Below are 17,838 nucleotides of genomic sequence, written 5' to 3' on the forward strand. Positions count from 1 at the left end.
CAGAACATTAGGAAAATGTGTACTCACGGGGTCAGGGCAGAATCAAATCAACGATTTTTACTGCTTCCTCAGGCACATTCTTAAGCGAACCGGCTTTTTTCTGCCCCGTGCAGATATGTGGCGGTGGTGAATTACAGTGGCTTGTGCTAAGGTGTGGCAATTTTACCCACCATGGCTTTTACACAATTCGTGCAAATGTCAACGCGGTAAAAAAAAAAAAGGCAAATAACACCTCAGCACTGTTATAAATATAGCTCTGATTTCGCAGATCCCCCAGGTTCTTTGGAAACTGCTGTTTTAAGAGATCCTAAGAGAAAGATCTAGAGTTTCCCTACTTCGCCCTTCACTTGCTTAAAGTAAAGCTTAGGCTAACTCAAGGAATCCTACAGCCCTTCTTCGCTGCGAGGTTCAGGACTATAATAGTGCATACATCTATGTCTAATTAGCACAGCTTTTTTAAAAAACTACTTATTTGATAGGGACCATATAGGCACTCATAACAAGTGGATAGAGGCGCAACGAAGTGCTTCTAAGCGGGGACAAGAGCTCCAGCAGAACTGCCGATGCAGTCTAGAGGCTCCCAGAAAATGGTCCAAGTGCATCAATTGACACCAGTTACTAGTTACACTTTCACTAGGTTTTCTGGTTCAGTGAAGGTAGAGAGGAGGACTTATGGTGTCTATTCTCCAGGGAAAATGGACAGTCAGGATCTAGGGAAGTTTCTGATTATGGTCTCTGACAGTTAGATCAAGGTCCATCTGTGAGGTTAACTACCTTTGTTAGCTACCTCACATTTGTTTTTGGTCACCCCGTGCTCCTTGCCCTATAGTGATTAGCTGTGTGCCGTTACAATGGAAAGCAGTTAATAGATACTGCATAAAGTGAGTAAACCAAAAAGGAGAGAACTCCGTTTTTTGTTTTTGCTTTTTTTTTAAGTTGAAAGGACGGTCACCAGAAGAATCCAAAACAAAAATTCATTAACCATGGTTCCTCTGGGTCAGGGGAAATTCAGAATGGAACAGAGAGAGGCTTTACTTTTTCTTTTTGTTTTTCTTTTTCTATAATGTTTGAACTGTTTTTGACCATAGACATATATTGCTTTTATGATATAAAACCATACAAGTAACAGTTTTACAGACAAAAAAATGAAAAGACCGTGTGTGACTTATTTTAGCTGTGAGAAGGGAAGGAGGATGTTGGAAAAGATTGCTTTAACTTTGAGGTCTGTCTTGTGAGGGACGAAAAAGTCTCCAAGGAAAAGGGTGAAGGCAGCATTCAGGAGTGGCTGCACCAAGAAGCTTGGCTTTAAGGAGAAAAAGACCCAACCTGTGAGGTTGTTTGCTCCTCCCCACAGTGAGGCAGCCAGATGTGGTGACCACAGGGGCATGTGGGCATCCAGTCCTGGTGGATACCACAGCAGATGCTCTGGTTAACACAGTGATGTCAACAGAAGAACACTGGCCGGGGCTTGGAACTGGCTGCAGAGTAGCTGCCTGGCTTCCTCATCCTACAGGGGGATGGAATTACCTTGAGCTCACAGAACTGGGGCAAGGACAAAGCGAGATCGTGTAACTTAAAGTACTCAATATACTGCAAAGCAGGATTGCTCTTTGGCAATCAAATTTTTCATCCATAAAACGTGAGGATGGATTACAAGGTACCTTCACATGGGAGTAGTCTTGAACAAGCTAAACCATACCTACAACTTGGAAAGACCCCTTCAACTGTTTTACTTAAAGCATGGGTGATTTCATGGCTTATTTAAGCCCAAATAAGCTACTCTCCAAAACTGATCTCTTCTCACCGATTCTGAAAGGACTTCCCAGCAATATTGTCTCTGTAGGAATCAAACAAAACATGGTATTGATCCCGGCTCCATTCCAGAACCACCTAGGGAAAAAAAGAAAAGAAAAACAAATGTTTTCTTTGCATCAAATACTGAGAGTATGTAACTTTCATTTCATTTTAATTTCATTAAGAACTGCTAAAGGACTCCCAAGGCAATAGAAATAAAAGCAAAAATAAACAAATGGGACCTAATCGAACTTATTACAAGCTTTTGCACAGCAAAGGAAACCAAAAACAAAATGAAAGAACAACCTACGGACCAGGAGACAATATTTGCAAATGATGCAACCGACAAGGGCTTAATTTTCAAAATATATAAACAGCTCATGCAACTCAACAACAACAACAACAAACCCAATCAAGGACTTCCCTGGTGGCCCAGTGGTTAAGAATCCGCCTGCCAGTGCAGGGGACATGGGTTTGAGCCCTAGTCCGGGAAGATCCCACATGCCGCGGAGCAACTAAGCCCGTGTGCCATGACTACTGAGCCTGCACTCTAGAGCCCGCGAGCCACAACTCCTGAGCCTGCGTGCCACAACTACTGAAGCCCATGCACCTACAGCCCGTGCTCCACAACCGGAGAAGCCACCGCAATGAGAAGCCCGTGCACCACAACGAAGAGTAGCCCTTGCTGGCTGCAACTAGAGAAAGCCCCTGCGCAGCAACAAAGACCCAACACAGCCAAAAATAAATAAATTTATAAAAATAAATAAATAAATAAAATAAAGCTCAATATAACTGTCCTTGGCTAGTATGGCTACCTGGAAGGTGGGGAGAAAACATCAGAGAGAGTGCGCTTCACAAACGGCTGAGAAATGCTGACATGCTGTATGTTAATACAACATGCCTTCCTTCATCAGATAAATTAATCTTGGCATCTCCAAACCGCTCCCGTGTATTAGAAACAACGGCAATAGCAAAGGGTCCTTAAATACCACATTTAGGAACGTTCCTCTAGTTCAGAGTTCTGCACTCTTAGATCTTGGGGGAAGTGGTAGGAATGCTGGCTTATTACTCGGGATGTGGGTTTTCATCCCAGCTCTGTCACTTTTATGAGTGACACTGAGCAAGTTACTTAGCCTCTTCAGGCTGTTTCTTCATCTGTAAAATGCAGGGGGTCTTTGAAATCCCTGCCAGTCCTAAAAGTCTATGACTTAAGAGGGGCTCCCAGCTGCAGGGCTGACACTGTGTTTCTCACCTGTATCCTCCATGCCCCCACGTCAACTCCATAAGGACACTGTGTCTCTTCCTGTCTTCACCTCCTCTGGGTCTTTTGTCCCTGCTCCTAAGCCCATCAACATTTGAACCTGATTCTCTTCCATCAGAAACATTTCCCTTTTCTGCTATTCCTGTCAACTAAACCCTATTATGAAAATCTTTCTAAACTTTTCTAGATGAATGAGTAATATGCTCTATGAGGAATGAAAAAGGAAACTTGTAAATCAAATAAAATTCATCTAAGGGTTAGTGTCAGATCATTTCCTTAATACTATCAAGGACGGAAAAGAGTAGAAAAAACTTGTGCAATTAAAAAATTGTTTATTCTGGGGTAAACTGTAAAAATATGAACACCTTCCAAACAACAAAGAAGCCAAAAAAGACTTAAACTTGCAATTAGATAGTTTCAGCCATTATCAGCAGTAAACAAAAGACCAGAGGAACAGGTGAGAGAAACACTGACTACTGTAAAATCGAGTCTCTGTTCTTGCACAAAGCCTTTCCATATTCTTCAGCCCAGTCTGAATGCTTCCTTCTCAGAACTCTGGATAACTTCTATCTCTATCACTTACTTGATGCCTTGCATCACTTAGTTTTATTGTTATTTACCTTTTACCCCATGTTAGCATCTTGACAGACCAAGCAAACTGCTCAAAGGGTAGAGAACGACTTACAATTCTGCTTATTATCAACTCATACCCAGCACATTACATACCATCTTCTTCTTAGCAAATATTACCTCACTACTGTAGGAGTGACGTAAGAGCAGGCTGGATTTGGGAACTTGGGATGCCTTCTAAGAGAACCTCCCAGTTCTGCTTCGTAGTTGTGTAACCCTGGGTAAACTACAATGTGTGGGCCTCAATTTCCTCAACTATGAAATAAGTACTAAATCTATTTCATCGGTCTGCTGTGCTGCTGTAGTAGGACGGTGATTCTCCCATGACGTGGGCAAGTAAAGGGTATGGGGAGTGTGCCAGGCATACTGGAAGCCGAGGGTAAACAAGCTTAACTTCTGAAATGCCATCATTTTTATAATGGCAAGACATTTAAAACATTCTATTGGGTAGTAATGCAAATTTTTTATGGAGAAAAATGGAATATTGATGTGATAAAAATACCAGATATAATGTTGACCTTCAAAAAATGTCCTGTTTGCCATTTTGAGCTATTCTCCACACACACACACACACACACACACACACACACACACACACACACACACACACACACACCTCCTCTCTACATTATTCTCCTCAGAAGACTTACTTTTGTCTGTTACTAAGGGTAGTTTGTTGGTAAAAATTTAAGACACAATGAACTAAAATACTATTTACTAAAATACTACATGAGCTCTCAAATACCACATAAACAATGTATTATTAATAAAGAATTATAAAAATCATCTAAAGGTAGTTTATTCTACTAGTTAAAGACGTTTATCACTTTTGGACTTCCCTGGTGGCGCAGTGGTTGAGAATCTGCCTGCCAATGCAGGGGACACGGGTTCGAGCCCTGATCTGAGAAGATCCCACATCCTGCAGAGCAACTAAGCCCATGCGCCACAACTACTGAGCCCACATGCTGCAACTACTGAAGCCCACGCACCTAGAGCCCGTGCTCCGCAACAAGAGAAGCCACTGCAATGAGCAGCCCGCGCACCGCAACAAAGAGCAGCCCCCGCTCGCCGCAACTACAGAAAGCCCGCGCACGGCAACAAACACCCAGTGCAACCAAAACTAAATAAATAAAATTAAAAAAAAATTTTTTTTAAATGTGTATCACTTTTAAGACTCCATCTTAGTAATCATGGCGTCCAAGGTATTCAAGATCAATTGTTGGTTAGTCTTACAAAATTGCAGCCAAAGTCAGTCTTAATGTGCTGATCACAGGAGAAGGGGTTCAAACACACACTCACCAAGCACCACTGTGCCAGGCACACCCCTCCATTGAATCCCCACAATAAGGCACCACTTTGAGGCACGTACTACGATGGCACAAAAAGAAGCTCCAGGCCAAGTTGCAGTGTGTGTGATGGGGCTGAGGTTTGAATCAACCGAACTCCGTAGCCCACGTTCCTGTTTAGCTTGGCCCGGGCTCTCTCAGCTTCACCTGGCCTGCTCTTCTGATGCTTATTTACACAGAGCCAGCTTTGTCAAATACACATTCATGAATGTGGTCATTCAACCAGTGGAAACTGGTATGTTTATCACCCTTAATTCAATGGCCCAGCATTTTTAGAATGTCTGATAGTCCTTCAGCTGGTCTGTGCGCACAAACGCTAAAATTTTCAGTTGATAAACTTTTTCAATTATGAAACCGGCACACACTTTTGTTGATGATCTTGATGGTCCCGAAACAGGACCAAATGCATGCCTGTGGTACAGTAACAGTGAATGAGGTGCAAGCCCCATAATCCTCTGGGGATTCCCCAGCTAAGGAAAGGAGGAAGGTAATTATTAAGAAGCGAACTGGTGAACAGTGCAAGGATCATAAGATTACAATCAGAAGTTTAAGTCTGGAATTTATCAATAATAAAATCTAGGGCACTTCTCCATTTTCAATTTCTTCTTCTGTAGAATGAGGATATTAATACCACCTATTTCACAAGATTGTTTTGATAAGATATGCAAATCCTGTAGGGCTGTACAATACTCACTGCAAACTGCTCACAGGTCTCTTAAAGACAGCGTTTACATGCTACAATATAATTAATTCACCTGTTTAAATATCATCTACACCTCTGCGAGCAACTCAAAGCCAGGAACTTAATCTCTCTCATTTTCAGTCCTAGAACCTTGCACACTCCCTGGCACAAAATCAATAAACTTTCTAGAATGAGTGAATACGGCTGCTAGTTTTACAAGACAAACACCTTGGAACAGCCTACTGCTCTGTGGTTTCCCTCCAGAGCTTCCTGCTTTCAGATCCACTCCCAGATAGTCAATGTAAAGGCTAAAGGCTACAGGTATAGAGAGACGACAGCAGGCCTCAGCACACAAGGATGCAAAACTCTCTCTGTAAAAACACATGTCCCTTTCTCAAAGTTTCAAGTGTATAAATGTGACGAGCTACCTTGTAAAACTTAAGATGCCAGGGCTCTCCAAACTCAAGCAGCAAGAACTCTAAGTCACTCTGACAGAGCTTTTCATACATTGATAATCACATCAGAAGTTTATAATATTCCCAAATTACAACAGGTTCGCCATAGTTTCTGAAAACAAAATATATTTTGCATTAAGAGCCACTAAATGGCAGACAAAGATAATCTAAGCTTTATCTTTTTCTGCTAATTCCCCTCCTCCCCTGATCAATCAGGAAGTCAAATCTCATCACCAGCAGCATTTTCTAATCACATTTGATTAAACATGTTTGTTTTCCTGCTTTAGTCCATTAGGGTTGCTCTGACAGAATACTACAGACTGTGTGGCTCAAAACAACAGAAATTTATTTCTCACAGTTCTGGACACCGGGAAGACTAAGATCAAGGTGCTGACAGATTTGCTATTTGGTGAGGGCCTGCCTCCTGGTCCACAGATGGCTGTGTTCAGGCTGTGTCACCTCACATGGTGGAAGGGGCAAGGGAGCTCTCTGGGGTCTGTTTTATAAAGGCACTAATCCCACTAATGGGGGTTCCACCCTCATGACCTAAGCATCTACCAAAGAGCTCACCTCCTAATAGCATCACACTGGAATAGTTTCAGCATATAAATTTTGGGAGGACACAAACAGCTCACTGCATTTCCCAACACGAAGTGGCTAAAATAAAAGATTAACCCATTTCTTATTAGGCATTGAATGGTTACCAAAAGTGGGCTGATCTCTCCTTTTCATACACAGGAAATGACCCAAACCCAAGATGCACAAGACCACTATTTACTTGAACATTAATTAAACTCAAAGATACTTTTCTAGACCACGTCTACCTTCTTTGAATTCTTCACAGAATTAGATACACGACATACATTTGATGACCATTTTAAAGGGCACAAAATGGGAACCAGGGCTTTGTCCTCAGGGAGCTGACATCCTGTTAAGGACTAATCATGTACTTGCATGAAATGATTTAGGAATGCTTACTGTTCAGCTTTTACATGAGTACAGATTAAAACAGATTACTGTTGGAGAAAAGGAATAATCCAGGATAGGGTTAATCATAATAACTTAACAAAATCTCTCTCCTTTTTCTAGGAGAGAAAGCTGAGATTTTTAAAGAAGTAGAGGAGCAAAGAGAGGGAATTCCCTGGCAGTCCAGTGGTTAGAACTCCGCTCTTTTACTGCTGAGGGCCCGGGTTCGATCCCCAGTTGGGGAACTAAGATCCCGCATGCCGCACAACGCAGCCAAAAAAAAAAAAAAGTCTCCTCAACCACACTTGAATAAAAGGAAAAGGTGTGTGTGTCGGGGAAACTACCAAAGATGGTTTCCAAATATATTCAAACTGCCTTTCTGGGTACATATATGTAGGTTTAGTTGCTTTACAGTTCAGAGTTTACAGAATCACAGAATTACACAGTGCCAATGTGTGAGCCCTGCTAGAACGTCCTTGCAAACAGTTACTCTACCTATGAATTTAGATCTGCACTGTCCAAAAACATGGTATTCCCCACTAGGCATGTGTGCTAATTTAAATTAAGACTAAATAAGTTAAATTTAAAACTTAGTACCTTAGTCACACTAGCCACCTGTGAAGTGCCCAACAGCCACATGTAGCTAGTGGCTACTGTACTGGACAGCTCATAATTACAGGCCATTTCCAATACTGCACAGAGTTCTCCTGGACAGGGCTGCAGCTATTCAATGCCTAAAGATTAAGTACATGTCACAAAAGCAGGCCCTGACCTCAGCCCCAGTTTTGTGATTTTATTTATTTTTTTAATATAAACTCTTTATTGTACAGATGAGAATCTGAGACTCAAAGAGTTTAAGTGACTTATCTAAAGTCACACAAAAAGAAGAGTTCTGGGCCTCCCTGGTGGCGCACTGGTTCAGAATCCGCCTGCCAATGCAGGAGACACGGGTTCAATCCCTGGTCCAGAAAGATCACACATGCCGTGGAGCAACTAAGCCCGTGTGCCACATCTACTGAGCCTGCACTCTAGAGCCCACAAGCCACAACTACTGAGCCCACATGCCACAACTACTGAAGCCTGCACCCTAGAGCCCGTGCTCCACAAAAAGAGAAGCCACCGCAATGAGAAGCCTGAGCACCGCAACAAAGAGTAGCCCCAGCTCTCTGCAACTAGAGAAAGCCTGTGTGCAGCAACGAAGACCCAACGCAGCCAAAAATAAATAAAAATAAAATAAATAAATTTATTTAAAAAAAAAAAAAGAAGAGTTCTGACTCCCCCTCCCCTCCCAAATTTTTGTCAACAGGCTGCTGGCTCCTCTTAGCAGACGGATGTTTCCTCGGATCTCAGACAGCTTCTCTCCCGCGTGGGATCTGGCACAGATATCTTTCACCATCTTCTCCCATCAGAACATGCATTTCTGGCAAGAGAGCAGCTCTGATTCCCTGGCTTTTCTTCCTATTTCCTCTGGATAAGGTCTCTATAGTTTTGTTTTTGTTATTTTTTTAATGGAAGAAGCCAAAGTACTGCAGTGAGGATATTTATCTTTGAGATTCATTTAGGGGAACCTGGTTTTCTTGGCCAAATGCTATAGTGAGCTAACCCTAGGTAGAAAGCATGGGCAGGATGAGGATGGACAAATGTAATAGTTTTGTGATTTTAGACAAGTCACTTAAAGCTCTCTAAGTTCCAAAACAATTCCTTATCCCATAAGGGGCTGTTATAAAAGAAATCAAGTGAGCTGATATATATCCATCTATTCTAATAACTACAAAGTACTGCAGGAAATGTAAGGTTTTAAGACTATGAAAGAACACTGAACTTATTTAGTCCTTCAAGAGGCTCACAGCCTACTGGGCAGACAAATATGAAACAAACAATTATAACATGTGAAAAATATACCCAAAGTATAAATAAAAGTGTAGTTGGTAAACATTTGTTATTATTAAACCAGAAGCCAAAACTAATCAAACTAAGTTTTTTTGTTTTTTCTCTTTATTTTGGTAAAATTTAATTGCCATAAAAATGTTTAGTGAAATGAGATAAAATTTTACAAAATATCTGCTTGTGGTGCTTACTATACTTACCTCCATCAACAAATGAATTTTATCTCATACTGTTACTTAGACAAAAACATTTTTTAAAATTCACCAAGGAGAGTTCTCTTTTTATGAGTGTCAAATGCAGAGAAGTCATAAATTAGGCAAAAAGAATGCTATATATTTTTAAATAGCTTTAAAGCCATTAAAAAACCCCTTTCCTGAGGGGCAATTAGCAATATGTATCAAAGGACCAAAGAAATGGTCATGTCTTTGTTCTAATTCCACCTCTAGAAATACATGTCAAGAAAATCATCATAGGTGCACCCAAACACTTCTGTATAAATGTAATAACCATTATTACTTATACAAATAAAACCTGGAGATAGTTTAAAAATTAAACAACAGGTAATCGGGTAAATAAATTAAGGTACAGTCACACAAATATTATGAAGCTATTAAAAATTATGCAGTTTTTAAGCAACTATTAAAAATTAGTAACTTCAGTTAGCCAACAAATATGTGGCACCATTCCAGACTCTGAGGACATAGTAATGGACAAAACAAAATGTCTTCCTTCTGGAGCATACAGACTAGTCAAAGGGTAAAGTGTTTGGTAAAATATTACATGAAAAAAGTAACAATCAGAACTATCAGTCTGGAATGTAACCTCAGCAAAATGGCAGAGTAAGCAACTCCAATCTCTCATCTCCTCAGAAACACTGAAAAACAAGCAGAAACTGCCAGAAAAATAAAAGACAAATATTGTATGAAATATACATTATATGAAATGTCCAGAATCAGCAAATCCATAAAGACAGGAAGTTATCAGAGGTTACCAGGGCCCAAGGGGAGAATGGAGAGTTACTGCTTAATACCAAGTTTCTGTTTGGGGTGATGAAAAAGTTTTGGAAACAGTGGTAATGGTTGCACAACAACGTAAATGTAATTAATGCCACTGAGTTATACACTTAAAAATCATTAAAATGGCAGGGCTTCCCTGGTGGTGCAGTGGTTGAGAGTCCGCCTGCCGATGCAAGGGACACGGGTTCGTGCCCCGGTCCGGGGAGATCCCACATACTGCGAAGTGGCTAGGCCCGTGAACCGTGGCCGCTGAGCCTGCGCGTCCAGACCCCGTGCTCCGCAACGGGAGAGGCTACAACAGTGAGAGGCCCGCATACCGCCAAAAAAAAAAAGGCAAATTTTGTTATTTGCATTTTGCCATAAAATTTTGGAAGAGAAGTAAATCACTATAATACTCCTTCCAAGAGTAATAAAGGAACATTATCAACAATTCTGATCACAGATTGGATAACTTAGATGAAATGGACCAAATCCTTGAAAGATACAAACTACCAAAGCTCAAACAAGGAGAAATTCATAATCTGAATAGCCTATACCTATTAAATAATTTGGATCAATAAGTAATAACCTTCCAAAACAGAAAGCAACTGGCCCAGATGGGTTCACTGGTGAATTCTACCAAATATTTAAGGAAGAAATGATACCAATTCTCTACAATTTCTTCCAGAAAATGGAAGCAAAGGGAACACTTTCTAACTCATTTTATGAGGAAAATTATAAACCAATAACTCTCATGAACATGGATGTGAAAATCCTCAATAAAGTGTTATCAAATAAAATCTAACAATGTATAAAAGGAATTATATAACATAACCAAGTGGGATTTATTCTAGGTATGTATTTTTGAAAACTGTTTCAACATTCAAAAATTAATTAATGTAATCTACCATATCTCAAGGCAAAAGAAGAAAAATCATATGATCATATCAACAGATAAAGTATTTGACAAACTTCAACACCTATTTTTTCTTTTTTTGGCTGCACCATGTGGCTTGTGGGATCACAGTTCCCCAACCAGGGATAGAACCCTTGCCCTCGGCAGTGAAAGCGTGGAGTCCTAACCACTGGACCACCAGGGAATTCCCTTAACACTCATTTTTTTATTTAAAAATAAAAAATAAAAGCCTCTCAGCAAATTAGGAACAGAAGGGAACTTCCTCAACTAGGCTATTTCCAACTGAAATTAACATTTGCATTGGGACTAGTAAAGCAGCTTGCCCTCCCTAATGTAGGTGGGCCTCATCTAATCAGTTGATGGCCTAAATAGAACAAAAAGGCTGAGTAAGGGAGAATGTCCTCTGATCTGACTGCCTTGAGCCGTAACATCAGTCTTTCCTGCCTTCTAACTTGAACTGAAACGTCAGCTCTTCCTGGGTCTCTAGGCTGCCAACCTTCAGACAGGAACTACAGCATCGGCCTTCCTGGTTCTCAGGCCTTTGGACTTATACTAGAGCTACTTCATTGGCTCTCCTGGACCGCTAGCCTTGCTAAATGCAGATCTTGGAGACTTGTAAGCCTCCACAATCCTGTAAGTCAATTCCATATAATCAGTCTATTTCCATACACACACACACACACACGTGCGCACATGCACGTATGCACACACATACATATATCCTATTGGCTTTGTTTCTCTGAAGAACCCTAATATATTTATATGTCAACTGATATCAACTAAACCTGTATACTTTTATATTAAGGTTCAATTTAGAAACTGATCACTCAGGTGACCTTTCCATATTTAGATACTAGGGAAAAAGTATCTCTGCACTCCACCTCTTGGTGCCAGGCTCTATTCTAGGGGCTGAGGATACAGTAGTGAATAAGACAGAAATGCTCCTCCCACGGAGCTTACATTTTGAGGGAGAGAGAAATGAGACATTAAATACACACATACATATTTTCAGACTGAAACTACGTACTACTTTTAAAAAGAAGGGGAATAGAAAAAGGAGTGACCTGGTGAAAGAGGCTGCTTTAGGTTGGGTGGTGGGGAAGGCCCACCTGAGAAGGCATTACTGAGCTGAGACCTGTATGACCAGGAGCACGTCACATGGTGGTCTGCGGGCAGTGCTCTCCAGCCTGATGGGACAACAGTGCAAAGGTCCTAAGGCGGACACAAACCTAACGTGTCAAGGAACAAAAAGAAGACACCAATTCTGAGCCTCAACCTCAGGCAGGTTTGCAAGTATCCGCTTGCTTTCTGTGCCTTTACCACTGCTTGAGAAGAACATGTCCAGGCTGGTCTGCTGGTCCCAGGACGAAAGACATGCGGTCCAAGTCCAACCCAGATGAGCCAACTCCCACCTGACCTGCACATCCCAGAGAAGAAATAACTGTCATTTTAAGCCAGGGACTGACAAACCTCTTCTGTAAAGGGCCAAACAGTAACCATCTTAGGCTTTTCAGGCCATATGGTTTCTGCCACAGCTATTCAATGCTGCTGTTGTACTGAGAAAACAGCCATAGACAACAGTAAATGAATGGACGTGGCTATGTTCCAATAAAACATTTATTTATGGACACTGATATTTATAATTCATATAATTTTCATGTGTTATGAATTCTTCTTCTTTTAGTTTTTTAAAGCCACTTAAAAATGTAAACTCCATTCTTAGACTGCAGGCCATACAAAAACAGGCGTAGTTTGCTGCTCCTGTTTTAAGCCAGCAAACTTGAAGGTAGTCTGTTAGGGTACATTTTTGTAGAAATAGTTACAGCACACACAGTGGATACGTGACACAACCTGCTCAAAGAAGTGGTGCATTTAGGATCTTACATACAGACCATTAGAAGGAGTCTGAATTTTCTACTGTGTACAACGGGCATGATGTAACCTGATTCACATTTTTTAAAAGGTAGCCTGGTTGCAATGTGGAGAATGGATTGTAATGAAGCAATAGTGGTGAGAGATGATGGTGGTTTAAATATCCATAACACAGGTACCACATCTTTTTTTTTTGGGGGGGGGGTCCACATGGCACGTGGGATCTTACTTCCCCAACCAGGGACTGAACCTGCGCCCCGCCAGTGGAAGTGTGGAGTCTTAATCACTGGACCGCCAGGGAAGTCCCACCACATATTTATTCTTAAATTCTTGGAGCAGAGGTTCTCAGCTTTTTCAGTCTTAGGACCCCTTTATACTCTTAAAAATTATTTAAGGGCTTCCATGGTGGTGTAGTGGTTGCGAGTCCACCTACCGATGCAGGGGACACGGGTTCGTGCCCCGGTCCGGGAAGATCTCACATGCCGTGGAGCAGCTGGGCCCGTGAGTCATGGTCGCTGAGCCTGCACGTCCGGAGCCTGTGCTCCGCAGCAGGAGAGGCCACAACAGTGAGAGGCCCGCATAATGCAAAAAAAAAAAAAAAAAAAAATTATTTAAGATTCCAAAGAGTTTTTAAATTTTTAAATTTTATGTGGGTTATGTCTACTGATATTCACCATATTAAAATTAAAACTGAGGAAATTTTAAAATATTTGTTCATTTAAGAAATAAACCCATTACAGGGCAACATAAAGATTTTCATGAAAAATAACTGTTTCCCTAAACAAAAAAGTTTAGTGAGAAGAGTTGCATTGTTTTTAATTTTCACAAATTTCTTTTATGCTTGGTTTCAAAGAAGACAACTGGAATATCTTTGTGTTCTGCATTCAGTCTGCTGCAATGTCACATGTCTGTTAAGCCTCTGGGAAACTCCACTGGACTCTAATAAGAGAATGAGCGAAAAAAGGTAAATAATGTCTTAGTATTATCGTGTAAATAGCTTGAACTTGTGGATCACTGGATAGGGTCCCCAGACTACCTGTGGAAAACTGCTGGCTTGGGGTAATAGCTTACTTTTAAATGCTAGAATCTCAGTGATTCTGAAGTACAGCTGTCCTTCGGTATCCTTAGGGACACCTACCCCGCTTCCAACCCACAGATACCAAAATCCACAGATGCTCAAGTCCCTTATATAAAATGGCATAGTATGTGCATATAAACTAAGCACATCCTCCCACATACTTTAAATCATCTCTAGATTACTTATAATACCTAATACAATGTAAATGCTATGTAAATAGTTGCTGGCGCACTTGCAAGTTTTGCCTTTTGGAACTTTTTAGAATTCCCCCCCCCCCTTTTTTTTTTTTGGCTGCGTTGGGTCTTCGTTGCTGTGTGCGGGCTTTCTCTAGTTGCGGTGAGCGGGGGCTACTCTTTGTTGCGATGCGCAGGCTTCTCATTGCGGTGGCTTCTCTTGTTGCGGAGCACAGGCTCTAGGCACACGGGCTTCAGTAGTTGTGGCACGTGGGCTCGGTAGTTGCAGCTCGTGGGCTCTAGAGTGCAGGCTCAGTAGTTGTGGCGCACGGGCTTAGTTGCTCCGCGGCATGTGGGATCTTCCCAGACCAGGGCTCGAACCCGTGTCCCCTGCATTGGCAGGCAGACTCTTAACCACTGCTCCACCAGGGAAGTCCTCCCCAAATGTTTTCAATCCCTGGTTGGTTGAATCTGCAGATATGGAACCTGTGACTATGGAGGGCTGACTGTACTTTGATGTAAGTTACTCTACTTTACATACTATTCAGTACGGACAACTTTAAAATAAAGAGACTCGCCCAAAAAGTCAAGCAATTAATTAGATATAGATTATGCCAGTTTCCAAAAGCGAAGACATTGTTCTTTCAGGCCTTTGTACAATTATAAAAATCAACATGCAAAGCCTGCTGACTGTGCAGCACTGCACCCAGTGTGGCAGGTTCACCTGAACCCCTACTACGCCCCACAGTCTCCTGTTCCCAGTTATCCGTCTGCAGTTCACTGTTCACAACACCTCAGAGCAACTGTTCTAAACACAGATTTGACTCATCACTCTCTTGCTTAAAACCATTTGAATGGTCCCCATTTTCTTCAGGAGGAATCCAAATTCCTTGGAGTCACTCCATAGGCGAGTCCTAAACTGGCCACCGCCTGCCTCTCCAGCTTCACTCCTGGGTACGATGCTGCGGCCCTTCAGAACCACTTCTGTTCTAGAAGGTGAGGGCTACCTCTCATACCCATACCTTTACACGTAGAGCATCCTTCACTTACAAGGGGGGAGGGGCTCCCATTTCTTCCCTCAGCCATCTCCTTCAAGATCAAGCTCACATGTCACCCTGAGAAACTTCCCCAGACACCCAGGCCTAGTTCTTCAACTTAAGTTATCACAATGCATCTTAAGTTTGCCTATTTGCTGGTCTGTCTGGAGAGTGAGCTCCTCAATAGCAGAAAGCTACAGAACCATCTTTGTGTCTCTAAGCAGTAGAGTACCTGGCCCAGAGTAAACACCTCCACTGATCTCTGCTGAGTGAACAAGTTACGAAATTTGGTAAAGAAACTTTATCCAATTTAGAATTAGTCAGAAACAGAAATGAAGTTAATGGAGAGAGGTAATGAAGGAGGGATAAACTAGAAGCTAAAAGAAGAAACAATTTTAGGAAGCAATTTTAAAGGGCAATACAGGGCTTCCCTGGGGGCGCAGTGCTTAAGAATCTGCCTGCCAATGCAGCGGATATGGGTTCGAGCCCTGGTCTGGGAAGATCCCACATGCCGCGGACCAACTAAGCCCGTGTGCCACAACTACTGAGCCTGCACTCTAGAGCCCACGAGCTGCAACTACCGAGCCCACGTGCCACAACTACTGAAGCCCACGCACCTAGAGCCCGTGCTCCGCAACAAGAGAAGCCACCACAATGAGAAGCCTGCGCACCGCAACAAAGAGAGGCGCCGCTCGCCGCAACTAGAGAAAGCCTGCGCACAGCAAAGAAGACCCAACAGAGCCAAAAATAAATAAAAAATTAAAAAATAAAGGGCAATACAGTTTTTAGTCTGATCATACATAGAATGCATTTCACTCTCCTTGCACAAGTGTGACTTAGTCTGTAACATTTCTGAAAGATCACTTTTTTCCCTGCTTAATTTAGTGTATGTATGAATCACACACAGGCTGACTAATCACCTGCTAAAGATACTGCATGTGGATCACAAGATTGAAACAATCTAAGGACAGTAAGAACTTAAAAAGATACATTGTGAATATACATAACGTATCACAGCTACAATTGTTCGTTACAGTTTAGAAGGAACCAGGATAACATATGTTATTGTAAAGTGCAGGCTGTGCTAAATTAATAAGGCACTTGCCTCCTCTGCTTTCATATCAACCAAAATAAAGCACGCTCAGATAAAGAAATCATTGTGAACTTTTCTACTCTGTCTCTAAGAAAAGATTAATATACTCTTCAGTGTGACCTTGGACATCAGGCCAGAAGGTAGGTGCCCTGTTGTCTTCGTGAGTGTTGTGGTCAAGGGAAGATCAGGGCTGGCATGGGGCACTTGGCATTGAATTGGCATTTACTCAGCACCTTGCACCAGGCACTATGCAAGGCACCTTATATACTTTAGGCATCTTATTTAAACCACCTTTCCTCACAGGCTCAATCACAATCAGTGAGCAAAACTAAATATTTGTAAGTATTCATTCAACAAATATTCACTGAGCACCTATCGCTAGGGTCTGGGAGGACAAACGAACCTGTCTGTCTTGTTCACTTTTATATACCAAGATGTCAGTGGAGTGTCTGGCACATAATGGAACATGAAGGCCAGATGATTTTGCCTCCTAAATCTCTCAAATCTGCCCACTTCTCTTTATCTGCCCTCCACCAGCCTAGTGCAAGGCCCCTGACTGAGTGCCCTGCAGCCATTCTTGTTTCCTCTAATTCAGGGTTTCCCATTTTTGGCACTACTGGCATTCAGGGCCTGACAACTCTTTGTTGTGGGAACTGTTCTGGGCACTGTAGGATATTTAGCAGAATCCCTAATGCCAGCAGCACCAACCCCATGCCCCAGTCATGCCAATCCAAAATGTCTCCAGACACTGCCAAACGCCTCAGGGCTGAGCGGCAACATCACTCCCAGGTGAGAACCAACCGCCTAGAGCAGACTTGCTCTCCCTCCGCCCTCTGCCTCAGTAGTTCTGACCCTTCAAAGCTGAGCTCAAACTGCATCAAGAAAGCCTCTGGAATATTACTCAGCCATAAAAAGAAGAGAAATTGAGCTATTTGTAATGAGGTGGATAGACCTAGAGTCTGTCATACAGAGTGAATATGGAATTTAAGAAAAAACAATGTCATGAAGAACCTAGGGGTAAGACGGGAATAAAGACGCAGACCTACTAGAGAATGGACTTGAGGATATGGGGAGGGGGAAGGGTGAGCTGTGACAAAGTGAGAGAGTGGCATGGACATATATACACTACCAAACGTAAGGTAGATAGCTAGTGGGAAGCAGCCGCATAGCACAGGGAGATCAGCTCGTGACCGCCTGGAGGGGTGGGATAGGGAGGGTGGGAGGGAGGGAGACGCAAGAGGGAAGAGATATGGGAACATATGTATATGTATAACTGATTCACTTTGTTATAAAGCAGAAACTAACACACCATTGTAAAGCAATTATACTCCAATAAAGATGTTAAAAAAAAAAGAAAAAAGAAAAAAAGAAAGCCTCTCCCAACACAGCCACTACAGGGTGGGTCTCACTGCTGGTCTCTCCCACAACACTCTCTCCTTTAGCATTTTTCACAATTGTAATCAAGTAGCATTTAATGTCTGTCTGCACAACCAGGATATAAACGCTCAGTCTGCAGGAACCAGTGGGCTTTGTTCACTGCTCTAAGCCCAGGGGCGGTGCTACAACAAAAAATTTACTAGTTTAATGAATGATTTAAGTGCTCTGCTGGGGCACACGGATTCCAAGGGAAGAAAGACAACATCTTTGTGTTCA

The 17,838-nt window shown here is 42.1% G+C and overlaps 1 protein-coding gene across 6 annotated transcripts in view; it reads right to left on the reverse strand.

Annotated features, from left to right (window-relative positions):
* Positions 1–17,838, reverse strand: part of GNPTAB (N-acetylglucosamine-1-phosphate transferase subunits alpha and beta) — an 88,850-nt gene that overhangs the window by 61,628 nt on the left and 9,384 nt on the right. For 3 of the 6 annotated variants that reach the window (XM_033427623.2, XM_004269462.4, XM_049694715.1), the window contains exon 2: positions 1,805–1,890. The exons of the other annotated variants lie outside the window; for them this stretch is intronic. In XM_033427623.2, the coding sequence (XP_033283514.1) occupies positions 1,805–1,890 (86 nt within the window). The remainder of the gene's footprint in view (positions 1–1,804; positions 1,891–17,838) is intronic. 6 annotated transcript variants of the gene reach the window in all.

Source organism: Orcinus orca, chromosome 11, assembly GCF_937001465.1.
Source record: "Orcinus orca chromosome 11, mOrcOrc1.1, whole genome shotgun sequence".
NCBI lineage: Eukaryota > Metazoa > Chordata > Mammalia > Artiodactyla > Delphinidae > Orcinus > Orcinus orca.